At 37.9% G+C, this 13,126-nt stretch overlaps 1 protein-coding gene across 6 annotated transcripts in view; it reads left to right on the forward strand.

Annotated features, from left to right (window-relative positions):
• The first annotated feature begins 318 nt into the window (after positions 1–318).
• Positions 319–13,126, forward strand: part of sp3 (phosphatidylinositide phosphatase spermathreecae) — a 110,503-nt gene continuing 97,695 nt past the window's right edge. For 3 of the 6 annotated variants that reach the window (XR_012409019.1, XM_073960630.1, XM_073960631.1), the window contains exon 1: positions 354–867. Coding sequence is in view for 4 of the 6 variants with exons in the window: in XM_073960630.1 (XP_073816731.1) it covers positions 771–867 (97 nt within the window). In the remaining 2 variants the exon portion in view is untranslated. Of the gene's footprint in view, positions 868–13,126 lie in introns of all 6 variants that reach the window. The other 3 variants (XM_073960632.1, XM_073960633.1, XR_012409020.1) reach the window with 2 other exon arrangements.

Below are 13,126 nucleotides of genomic sequence, written 5' to 3' on the forward strand. Positions count from 1 at the left end.
ATGATGATCGGTCCATTAGTTTTTGAGCTATAGCCAACACCGCCAAACGCTTTGTTACCAAAGGGGTAACCCCTGAGTGAGGTGGTCACTGAGAAAGAGAAATAACATGTTCGTCTTTTATTAGTATTTTTTACTTGCTAACTATTTTAAATGGTTGTATCGTATTTTTTACGAGATATGCTATGCAAAAAACTTGCCATCGGTTTATATCTAGACTATGCCCCCAATTAACATTTCTGACATTTCTGTATTTGTGGTTTATGTCTACAACAACACTGTTGACTCTTTCAATACCTTCCAATTGCTACTGCTTATTACACTTTTAAACATCTCTGTGTTGCCAAAAAAAAACCAGCTGACATAAACGTCAAGTAAAGAAACCAACAATAAAAGAGAGATGAGACATAAGGGCGATAAATTCTTATTCTCTGTGTACAAAATTATAGGGCAGTATTAATAATTTCCTCATTTGTTGTTCGGCGGAAATAAAATAAAGTTATTTTGCGGTAACGGATTAAAAAACAAAAATAAACAACTCGACTACGGCATCTAATAATTTAAATAATAAAAAATCGAATAGAAACAAAGCAATCTAAACAAAGAAAAATAAAAGTCATTTGTCATAGGGGAGAGTCGTGTCGTAGCCCACGAAAAAAAGAAGTATAGTTGTGCAAGAACTATAATGCAATAAAATGTTTATTTAGTGAAAATCGAATAGTATAAAATAATAGCAGAAAATAAGCAATTCAACAAAATTACAACAACGAAAAATGGAAGTATTTCAAACGGATAACTTTTACATTTTTGTAAAGCGAGAAAAGAGTCTTTGGTGGAATAGGACTACATCGGAATTTTCACTTAAAGCAGGTAAGAATGGGGAAGAATTAGCATTAAGATATAATAGAAGCATAACTATGGAACATATTTTTATATTACCCATTTCCAAATAATGAATTCTAAACTCAACATAAACAAATGAAATTTGTGTCCCCACAAATGAAAAACATATTGCACAAAGATGAGTCACACATATGGTTAGCAGTCAGTTCAGTTTCATTGTTTTTGGTTGCTTGGATGTTAAAACGCACGGGAACATTAAAAACAATAACTTGAACTTTCAAAAAATATTATTTTCAATTTACCAAGTGTCCAGCCAGCCAGTTTTTATTTGCAATTTGTGAGGCGTTAACCCAATACTAAATTATTTAAAATCATATGCATATTTTAATTGCCTTTGTTGTTGTTATCTTGCAAAGCTTTAAACACGAATTTTATATACAATCGTTTCCTCCCATTATCATTTCATTTTGGGGAAGCATGTGCTGTTCGTACATAATAGAATGTGGGGCTTAGACAACTTTACTATTCCCCACACAATTTCTTATTAGATTTTAAGAAGTAAGTGCAGCTTAATTATCGGGAACAAGTTGAGTTTAACCCCAGCTGTCCCAAAAACTGGATTATTTGAAGTTCCCCAAATAGGTATCTCCCTTTCTCTTTTTTATTTCTAAACCGTTTAAAGCAATGGTTCTGTTCGATAACTTCTAGTAAAAAGTACTTGCAAGTATTGGCTTAAGTTGAGTTTAACCATTAAGCTCGGATCGGTACCAAATTCCACAAGTAGCTTTTGTCACCCTGATCAAAAATATGTATACCATTTATGGGGGAAGTCTATATATGTCGAGATATGGGCCTCTGAAGTTCCGAAAATTCTCTGTTTAAACTTTAAAGGCAGGATACGTAGAGAAAAATTTAAATTAAAAACATTTTTGTTCCCGTTCCCGAAATTTTCACCTGTCCATAGGAGAAAGTCTTAAATCCCGGCCGAAAAATAATTTTTTAAAAGAAAATTTTGTTCCCGCTCCCAAGATTATCTTTAATCCCCGACCAAAGGCCGGCTATTTAGAAAACTTATTTTACTTAAAAAAATTTACTTTCATAAAGAAAATTTTACTATTATACTATAAGCTTTACAATGGTAGCCCGATCCAAGCTTAATGGTTAATCTCAACTTGCTCCCGAGTATTTCTCAGTTCTCTTTTACTGGACAAGTTTCACGGTGCGCCTAAACTAACTTTAAATAAAAGGAGCTTACGATAAGACTTGCGGTTTCTAAGCAAAATCCTGAAAACCGGAAACCCCAAAAAATTGACCTTTGACCATTTATTTAAAAATTCCTCCAGCGATCTTTTTTTTTTGTTTTTTGATTTTTCTCATCTATGAACATTGTAGTTTCAGAATCCGCAAAAACTCCCCAGGTGTAAGCTCCTTTAATTTAAAGTTAGTTCAGGCGCACCGTGGTTTGTTATCGAACAGCATTTTGTAAAAGATTCTATAAATTTGTGGGTTATCGAACATACCTAATATTACTATCATTATTAAGCTTAGGAAATGTTCTTTTAATGTTGTTGTTGTAGCAGCATATGATGCTGGGTTGGCAGCCGCTGACCGAAACACTTTTGGTTTCGGGCCAATCCGGTACGAAAAAACCCGTTGACATGGAATTGTTTTGTTAATGTTGTTGTTGCTATTGCAACAGTATATGATACGTTTGTAACTTCGTTTTTCTGCTTAATCTGGTTCTGGGCCTATCTCCAGTTCTAGGAGTGTGGCTGCTTCGATGGGTTTTGTAACCACAAATCTACTGAAGTTAGTTGTCGCCAATCCTTGTCCTAGTTGAGCCTAAACTAATCTTGTTTGTCATTGCAGCTGGCGATTCTCAGCTGCGATTGATGGAGGAGTTCACATGATGTTGGTGTTCTCTCTTGTAACGCTGGGTATCTCTTTCATGGTAACATCCAAGCAAGTCTGCACGAAGTGCTTGCCATTGTGTTGCTCTACTGAAAGAGCAACACGATCATGTAGATGGTCTACTGAGGACATGAGGAGGCACCCTGTTGAAGTTCTCAGGGCGGCATTCTAACAGCTTTGAATATTTTTCCATTACGCTGCACTTATGTATATTCGCGGTCAACACTGGGGCCGCATAGCTAACCACAGACCGACCCATCGCTTTATATGTGGTCAACAAGTTTTTTTATCGGCAATCCAAGTGCTGTCATCTAGAGATTTGAGGACCTTGTTCCTACATTTCAGTTTGTCGCAAATAGCTGTTACATGCTCGGAAGACGTGAACATGCTGCCGAATGTGACCCATCCCATAGACTCGTACGATTGGCGTCCACACATATAATTGATTATTCAACGTTTCATACTTGGCCAAAGGATTGTCTGCTCAATGACTTCAAACATCGTGGATCTAGCATACGGCTTGCTCTGGTTGAGTCCTCGATTAGTGCGTGTGGAGATGACGTGCAGCGCTGTTGTCGTGCTATGCTGTTTACGGAACCCATACGGATGATCGCAATTAGATAGCTGATGTTGGGGAGGTAAAGCCTCAAGAGCTTTTGCAACCGGCGACAAAAGTAAAATCGCTCTGTGCGATTCATTTTTGCTGACATCCTTGGCTGCCTTCTTTAGTGGGAAAACACTGCCCACTTTCTAGACTTCGGGAACGGGTGGCTAGGAACAGGTTGACAACATTGGTGGGGCACTCGAATCCCGGCTCATCCAGATGTTTCAACATTACCATGGAGATTCCATCAGGGCCCAACGCTTTGAATTATTTGGCGTTCTTGATGGCATTCGCAACATCATCCTTCATAAATTGTGGTGGTTCCTTTTCTTCACCCTGTCGCTGGAGGGGTGCTCGACAAACTGTCGATTAAAATTACAAATGTTGTACCGCCTCTATTAGCGGTGTTATAGTGTGCGGCACGTCGTTCGGACTTGGAGGAGGTTACATGTCATCGATATGAATTTGACACTAACATTACAGCCCAGTTCAGTCAGCTGGGTATTGCTGTTACCTTATATTGTTCTACCGTGCTTGTTCTGCTTATGCTCACCGACCAACCTGTTAACTTCCAGTGTCAACTTCCTGACTCTGGGTTCACTGCTGTTGGCAGGATGAAGGTCATCACGCTCATTTGCTCATTTGCTAAGCCCGTCGCCTCCGCCGGGAATTTGGTCTCAAAAATCAAAAATGTGGTCAATCCCCGAATTGGAGCAACAGCTATATGTATATGGCGACCAGATCTCTGAATCTGTGATTATTGAATTCTTTGAAACTAGGCCAATTAACTTTCCCATGATTGATGAAAGTGTGGCGTTCAGAGTTGATGAAATCGGACGGTCTGCTGACGGAGACGACGAGTAGCCAGGTGACGCCTTTTGTCGGATCGGGTGAACGTTGGTTATATCAGGCAAACTGTAACTTTCTTCGAAAATTCTGGTTGGGACGTCCTCATTAAGCATGCAAACGTATCTCGTGCAAAACATAGATCTATCTATCTGCTCAACCAGCACTATCCCCTTCTGTTAATTTGCGAGGACCGAATACCACAACTCATGATGAGTCGCCCAGGATCAGTAGGTTATGACCTTCCAAAAGCTGTAACCTGGAGTATACGTTAAGCAACTCTATCTCGGCATTTTCACACCACTATTTTCTAGATCTTACCTCGAAGTCCATCGCAATTAAGTTTCAAAAAAGATGAATTTTTGGGGATTGGAGCAGCAGTGGGCTGTGGTTGAGTGTTGCGTGTGCGACTGCTGTTGGGAGATTGCGGGAGCGTCTCGTCTTCTGATGACGACGACTCGTTTGGGCTGTGCTCACGCAGCATGCTGCAACATAGTATAGTCCATATCGTAGTCCCTCTATTGCATCTCACCGTAGTTTGAGTGTGGTGGATGCGGATGTGCAAACCAAACACCTCCATATTGGAAACCGAAGCTGGCATTCCGGGATATGCTGCTCCAAACACACAACAACGATACAGATACGAAAATACGTACACTGATGTGGCTGCTACTGGACGGAACACGGGTGGTGTGTGGTTCGGGTATTGTTATAATAGGTGAACACATCGTGGAGGTGTGATCCGCCTTTACCGTTTATATTTATATTTGTATTACCGTATAATGTAGTTAATTTCTTCATTATTAAAGTCGTCTCCTATGTCCACCAAGGCGACTAGAGTGAAATTTAAATGTTCCATATTATTTACATTGTAGCCAAAAACTTCAAATAGTGCCGATTTCACAAATTTTCATTTGATATTTGCATGTTATGAGTTGGTTAGAGAAGTGGTATCAATATTATTTTTTATCTCCAAATCGTAAACTTTTATTTATGATGAATGAAGACTATATTAATGATCTGTAGTACTTTTGGTTTTTGTGCTTCCCAAAGATGGGAATATATTCTCAGCAGATGACCGGGTAAGCAGGAGAAGGAAGGACGAGTCAAGTAGTATATTCTCGGGGAGGTAAATGGGATAATCGATTTTTTATATTTTTTATCTGTACTGTCGAACTTTCCTGTAACGGATACTTCTCCACGGTGCTCTTGAAACAACTTTAAATAGAAGGTACTTACACCTGGGAAGTTTTTGCGGATTCTGAAACTGCAATGTTCATAGATGAGAAAAAAAAACAAAAAAATAAAATCGCAGTAGCGCTTTTTATAAGATCGTGATTCAAATTGAGATTTTTAGCGGTTTTTTAGATTTTCACGATTTTTGCTTGGAAACCGCAAGTCCTAATAATTTCTTAGGTTTTACCGTTATTGAGATACAGAAGTTCAAATTGGGACAATGCATTGACTGTATCGCTACCTTATAAAACAATGTCGTACATAGTACGCCTTAACTAACATTAGGTGAAAACCGCTTACACCTGGGAAATTTATGCGGATTTTGAAACAGCAATGTTCATAAATTAGAAAAATCCAAAAACAAGAAAACATCGCTGGAGGGATTTTTTAATAAATCGCGGTCAAAATTCACATTTTTAGGTTTATTTTAGGTTTTCACGATTTTGCTTGGAAACCGCAAGTCCTATTGAAATAGGGCTGAAGAAAATGTTGTATCTGTGAAAATTCTCTAGAGAATTGACCGTTATGATTTGTTCCTAGATGGTACCATTTTGGGGATATATAGATGTTCAGGTCACATTTTTAGCTTTTTTATTAAGTTTTCACGATTTGCTCGAAAACGGTAAGTCTTATCGAAATTGAACTAGAGAAGACCTTTTAGCTGTGAAAATTCTCTAGAAGAGTGGCTTTTGGTTTTTCTCCTAGGTTGTACCGTTTTCGAGATATACATTGTTTCATAAGGAGGCGATACAGTCAATACATTGTCCCAATTTGAACTTCTATATCTCAATAACGGTAAACCCTACGAAATTGTCATATAGGCCTGTATTGTAGAAAAATTGTATAACTACATTTTTTTTGTACCATTTCGATAGGACTTGCGGTTTCCAAGCAAAATTGCGAAAACCTAAAAAACCCCTAGAAATGCCTCAATCGCCTTTTCAATATGTTTAAATACTGATTGATCATGGAGATTCGTCAGTCACCATTAAAATGATTAGAGTTGTAGGACCTGAGCATATACTGCAAATTGAACTCCAGTCTTTTGAGATAAATTTTTGAAAAACAAATTACAGTTGCCACTTAGTCTTCCATTAAATTTTCCTGTCGAACAGTCGCACAGACGGTCGAACTTAATCCAGTTAAGACAGACCTATAAAATGACTAATTTCACAATATTTATTTTCTCCATTCGTAGATCTGTTGCGTATATTATTTTTACTAAGGAAATCATTCACTAGCTACCAATGTCATTCTTGATAAATGAATAATGCAAAAGTGCAATAGCTTTACTACAAGTGAACACCCAATGCGTTTATTTTTAAAATTCAATTCGCTCTATTAATAAAAAGTAAAATAACCTTGTAATTGGTCATCATTGTTGTAAAGCATGCCTACACGCAAATGTAATTATCCTTTTTGATTTCAGACCTTAAAATTTTTATCCAGCATAGGATAGCTTCAAAAGTGTCAAGCAATCAAAGGCTAGAATGTAGTTATTGACACGTTTATTTTTTGTGTACTTTGCATATATGTATGTATGAACGTAACTATTCTAGGAATACAAACGTAATAACTTCTTCTAGTTTTTCACAAAAACAGCTTAAAGAATTTTTTGAATCAGCTATGTTTAATTAGTTCAATTGAAGGTAATTTTTTTCAAATACATTTATTGCACAATCTGCAATAATAGCATGCGTAAACATTATTAGACAAAAATAACGTCATAAACGCGTTGTTTCTTTTATACAATGTAACTTTTGCAGTCCCTTCGATTTAAAAATACGAAATTAATTGGGGATTTAAATTTTATGGAACTTATTGCTTTCGTTTTTCTTTATACTTTCTTCCATTTTACATGTCAGCATATTGGATGAACGCCAATTATTCTTTTGTAATCTATTCATATACAAAGTGTATAAGAGTAGATTTGCTGGCATAACGTCTACTTCATTGGTTTTGCGTATAATTTGTACTATTGACACTTTAAATGACGTCGATTTGAAAATATATTATAAATGTATTTTTATTAGAAATTCTATTTTTAATGCAGACCATACCAAATTACACTTTTGCATACGTCCAAAGTGTGTAGTCTGTTTTTACAAGCCGAATTTAAGAATTGCTTGTTATTAGACGTTCTTCCTCTATAAATGATTAAGGGTTATGTGCTCCAATTGACTTCGTTCCTTTCTACAAATGCTCACATTCATATCGAATAATTGGAAATCTTTTCATTACTTTATGAGAATTATAAGGTAATAAACGACTATTTAGATCTTTGCTTTTTGTTCTTGCCTTCATATTTTATGCAATTTAATCTGTGTGTTGAACTTCTACTTTAAATGTAATCTCTGTATTCGACGGTTGTAGTGCAAACCACTTAAGGATGATTTTTTTTCTTATCCTTGATGTCTACAATATATGGACAAAAGTGTAGCAACAACCCATAGCAACTATCTATGGTGGTGGTGTTGTACGAGTATTTTTTGTTTGCAACTATCATTTTCTAAATAAAAAATTATTAGAGTGTTCTGAAAATTGTTTTTTCACTAATGAAAGCAGGTTATCAATAATATTAAGCATCATTTCGCTTAAAAAGTGGAATAATTCCTTTGTCGGTGTCGTTGTACTTTTTTGAGTGATAACAAACTCGGTGCAGAAACAAGAAAATATTTTCCTTTGCAACCTATTGTCCGTAGGTACCCCCTCACAAAACAACCCTTTTATTTTCTCCTTTCAATATAAATATAATATGGCCATTTCACAAGCCTTAGCATATTTTCCGCTAGAGTGGATGCAATAAAAATAGAAATTGTTTTTGCAAAATATTAAACGCATAAAGTTTAATTTCGTGTTCAGCTTTAATAATTTACTTTAAATTATTAAAATAAATTAAAATTTAATAGATATAGATAGTGCTGATTGATTACTTTATTCATAAAATTTCTTTGAATAATTCAAATGTTTGAAGGAAACAGAGCCAACACCTTCTTCTGAACTTATTCAATTACTTGACCACTAAATAATGCTTGATGTTGAATAGAAGGATGCTGAATAAATATGTTGGTTCTATTAAAAAAAATTGATCGAAGAAGAATTTCCTCGTTGGTTGATATTTATGGGCGTACGTGACTCAGCAATTCGGGTTTGAAAGTAGCTCAAGGATAATAATACAGAGAGTAACAGCATATATCTCGAAGGCATCCAAAAATACGTTTTATGCAGCTATCTTTACACATCTTCTTACCACCGACGTAGCCCCACTCTCAAAAGTTCACAAGTCCACCATAAGACACTCGGTGAGTTATCGCATTGATAGGCAGTATTGCTTTTACAATTCACGATAAAGCAAGATATTAACTTAATAAACGTAACATCGCGATAAAGTAATTCGACATTTATTAGAAATGTCAGGTTAGTGAGAAGTGTGACTGCGTCACTCGGAGACCTTCTGGTCCATTGTGATAATCCAAAGAAAATATAGGGAAAGTGCTATAAAAGGAAACCCCTTTTGTTGATGTCCTTGCTGCCCCATTGAAAATGGCGAGCATTTGCGTCGCATCGCAGGATTACGTTGCAGATACTCATCATCTCGTCGAGCATCTTTCGGAAACCCAGGTTTGGTGGGTCCGGGTCTTCAAATGGCATGTATACAGAGGATATTAGTGTGGCCATCCCCGTACCATGCTCCAGCCTGACCGTGCACATGTCACCGTGGCATTGCTTAGTCCAGAAACCATATTCATAGTAGTTCTGCGGCAGCAGCTTTGCTGTGATGCAGATTAATCTGCAAGAAGCGCAACCTTTGCCGCTTCCCTACTCTTACTGAGTTTGGCGGGGTGGTCTCAGTCGAACGCGAACACATACTGAACCGAAGTTCAGTTTTCCCTCACGCTCTTTGAGATACACCTCCCCAGGGGAGTCAACCGCTACTCTTGCAACCATATCTCCATTCTCGTTACAAGGTGTTAGACTGTTAACAGTCCAGCCAGATGTAGTAAGGTTGAGATTTTGCAGGGTTAACATGTTCAGCAGTTCTTTGTCCACAGTAGGAGAGGGAGATCAACCAGTGACTATCGCTGAATCACCGTGGTGTCCAGCTCATCATCAGTTAGGGTCAGATTGTGTAGCAATTCCTCCCCCACTTTGCTCTTCCGAGACAAGCCTGTCCAGCTGGTCGAAGAGTTCCCTACTCTGCCTCTCTAGACTGTCATGAATAATTCTAAGGGGCCCATTCAGGTCGTCCCCGTCCATAACTGCGGTCCTGTCGTAGACTGGATTTCGCCAGTCTTAGCCAAATCATGTCCCATTAGAATTGCCGGGTAGTCATCTATTTTTAATATTATGAATACAATTGTGAGCGTTCATAAATGCATTAAAATGACTTGTAATTATACGACACTGGCGCCGCATAGCTTACCACGGAACAGGACTATTATCAGCACCCCCAGTGCTGCCGGTCAGGGACTTGAGGACCTTATTCCTACTTCAGATCTTATAGCAAATATTTGAGGCTTGCGCGGACGACTTAAACATGTTATTAAACGTTACACCAAATGAATATAGGCATTTAATGTTCGGAATAAAGTCGCCATCGACCAATGTGCTCAGAAGTAGCCTAGCTTCAGTCGTCCAAGTAGTGAACAGTGTGGCGGAGAGGTAATTAATATCAGAATCATGTCGCCATTGACCAATGTGTAGGGAAAGCCTCATTTCAGTCGTCCAAGTGGTGAACACTGTGGCAGCGGCGGATATTTTAATATTCCTCAGATGGAAGAACTTGGTCGGTCAGCTATGTAGAAATTTTACCTACCACATATATTACAGAAGATAGGACTCGACGCCAACGTCGTACAAGCATTCGTATACATTACGATCTCAAGGCCTCTGGAGGATGTAGAATTTCAAAAAGGTAGGGGTTAATCATGATATTTCCACCCCGCCTTGCGGAACTCCCTCTTTCACTACTCGTGTCTAAGACTTCTTATTTCTGAATTCATCGAACTGATTATCAAACGTTTCCAACACGGCTGGAGGGAAGTCTCCTATCCTCGAACAGATTGGCATGGTTGACGGTGTCGAACGCCTTCGTTAGGCCAAGAGCCACCATGACTACTCAGTAGCACGGGCTGTTTAGGTTTAATCCTCGACTGATATGTGTAGGTATGGCGTGTAATGCTGTTGTGCTTCTATGCATTTTCCGGAAGCCATGATAATATCATGCATCTGGGAAACACCTTCTCATCATGGGCCTGTACGATTCGCCACTGTTGGCATCCATACCTTGTTTCAGTAGCGGGACCACCTTGCCAACTTTCCAGACTTTGGGTACAATTCCGACAAATTGACGACACCTGACAAATACTTTAACGCCGGGTACATCCAGTTGCTCCAGCATTAGCATTGAGATTTCATGTGGGCCCTACGCTTTGAATGGTTTTGCATTTCTGATGTCATCTGCTTCATTACTGGGCTCTTATACGGTATCACCCTATCCCTCTCGGGTGCTCTATAAATTGCCGGTAAAATAACACGCGCACCTCGACGGATCTGCCGCGCCGTACAAAGTAACAGCATTCCTATTATCCATCTTTCCCGTATTCGAGAGGGATTTAACCGTTATCCACGATTCCACGGGGGAATGTTCTATGCACCGGATTGACATGGCGGAATTTCGACTACCTCAACAATTATGTGTTTGTCTTCGTATAAGACAGACTTCCGAAACGTCATAAAACTGCGTTGATTCAGTTTTTGCTCGTGCATTGTAAAAGTATTTTAAAATGCACACCGTTGGAAAATCTACGTAATGCATCAGTTTTCAACATGTTGCTTATATTGTGTGTACTCTGCGTTTCAAATACGCAACAGTGACTTTTTGGAGTGCAATACTCCGTATTTACCCCCTGTTTTTTTAACTAATTTTTGTTCGTCCATCTATATTCGTAATAATTTAGGCTTCCATAGATCAGACCCATGAAGACATACATACCTAATGTTTAGTATACCCGCTCCATATATCGTTAAGAATTCCTCATTTAAAAATCAGCGCTCTAAATTTGCGCTAAAGCGAGTAAAATCTACAAAATTTGACAATTCGTGTGAAAAGAATAAAATTGTTTTCAAAAACTGGAGGTAATTCTGTATCAGGCGATATGGAACAGGATGCGCTAGACATTTATTGAGATTTACAAAGCAACTGACGTTTCAGAAGCCAGCATAACTGTCTGGTGATGTCAGTGTACATCATGGGTTGAGACATCACTGGACAGGGACGTAGTCAGAAATGCATCTCGATGGCTCGATGGAATGTGTTCAAATACTGATGAAAATATCGGATATATCACGACTTCCTTTGCATGGGTTCAAATACTGATGAAAAGATCGGATCTTTCACTTCCTTTGCATTGGTTCAAATGCTAATGAAAAGATGGGATCTTTCACGACTTCGTTTGAACCAATGCAAAAGATGCCATGAAATCACCTCATCGCATGAACACCTTCCTTCAAATTTTGCTGGGTACGTACCCAAAACTTCTTAACCTCTGGACACCGTACCAATCCAATCCATTGCGGTAGTAGAGAGAAATTTCCGAAACATCGTTGGCTGCAGCAGCTCGACATATTGTTATTGGTCGAATACCTGGAATAAGCCCTAATTTCTTAGTAGAAGCGACGGGATTTTTATGAAACCTGTGCTAATGGTAGATGGTAACATACTCTGAATCGGATCCCTGAATCTGAATCCCATATTGACAGGAAAATGAGCAAAAGAGAACGTTGTTTTCTAATTATCAGAAGCAAGTTATGTCGAGTCAATCGAAACCGTGGTATTTATAATTTAAAATTGTATGATTATGTATGATACCAACCCGCTATAAAAAAAATAAAAATGTCGATCATTGACCTTATTTTTTTTTTCAAAAAATCAATCCCTCCAGGTATTAAATAACTTTCCGGAAAACACAAGAGTCATAAATAAATAAAGTCAGCAACAACCTGTTATCGTTAAGGAATAGTAAACAATAATTTGTATAGGTATGAGTAGAGTTAACATTAAATTTGGATTGTCTGCGGTTGAAATAAACTTATAAATCTATTGCGTGACTGCGGTAATTATAACTTAAATATTTATTTTCGAAAGGGTAACAACAGGCCGAGCATGGTTTTGGGCAAAACAAACATTCAAATCTAATCAACGGTGTTATGATTTCATATAGACATTCCTACTAAAATTGGGCAGTTAATTGCCGCCTAATTTAGTCACACCGGGGGTGGTGGTGGTAATAATAAACAGGAAATTGAATATCATCATCCGTAGTTTGACCGAAATAGTAAAGAAATGAGGACATCTTTGTAGTAGGAAATTTAATGTCATCATCCGTAGTTTGACCTAAATATTAAAGAAATAAGGACATCTTTGGGAATTTATAATACTTTTAATAACTGAAAATAATATTTTTAAAAGCCGTTGCAGACACTAAGACCAACTGAAGATGTTTTTTGAAGACGTATGACAAAAACCGCAACTTGAAACACTGTTGTAGATGTTAATACCGTCAAACTCATCTCTAAGGTAGCTGCTGGGGACAAAGTATTTCTACGTTATAGAGAAAATTGTGGAAATTATTTTTTGTTTTATTAAAACGTTTCATTATTGAGAATTATTCGTTATAGAGAACTACG

Source organism: Musca autumnalis, unplaced genomic scaffold (assembly GCF_047663935.1).
Source record: "Musca autumnalis isolate F117 unplaced genomic scaffold, ASM4766393v1 scaffold_1, whole genome shotgun sequence".
Classification (NCBI taxonomy): domain Eukaryota; kingdom Metazoa; phylum Arthropoda; class Insecta; order Diptera; family Muscidae; genus Musca; species Musca autumnalis.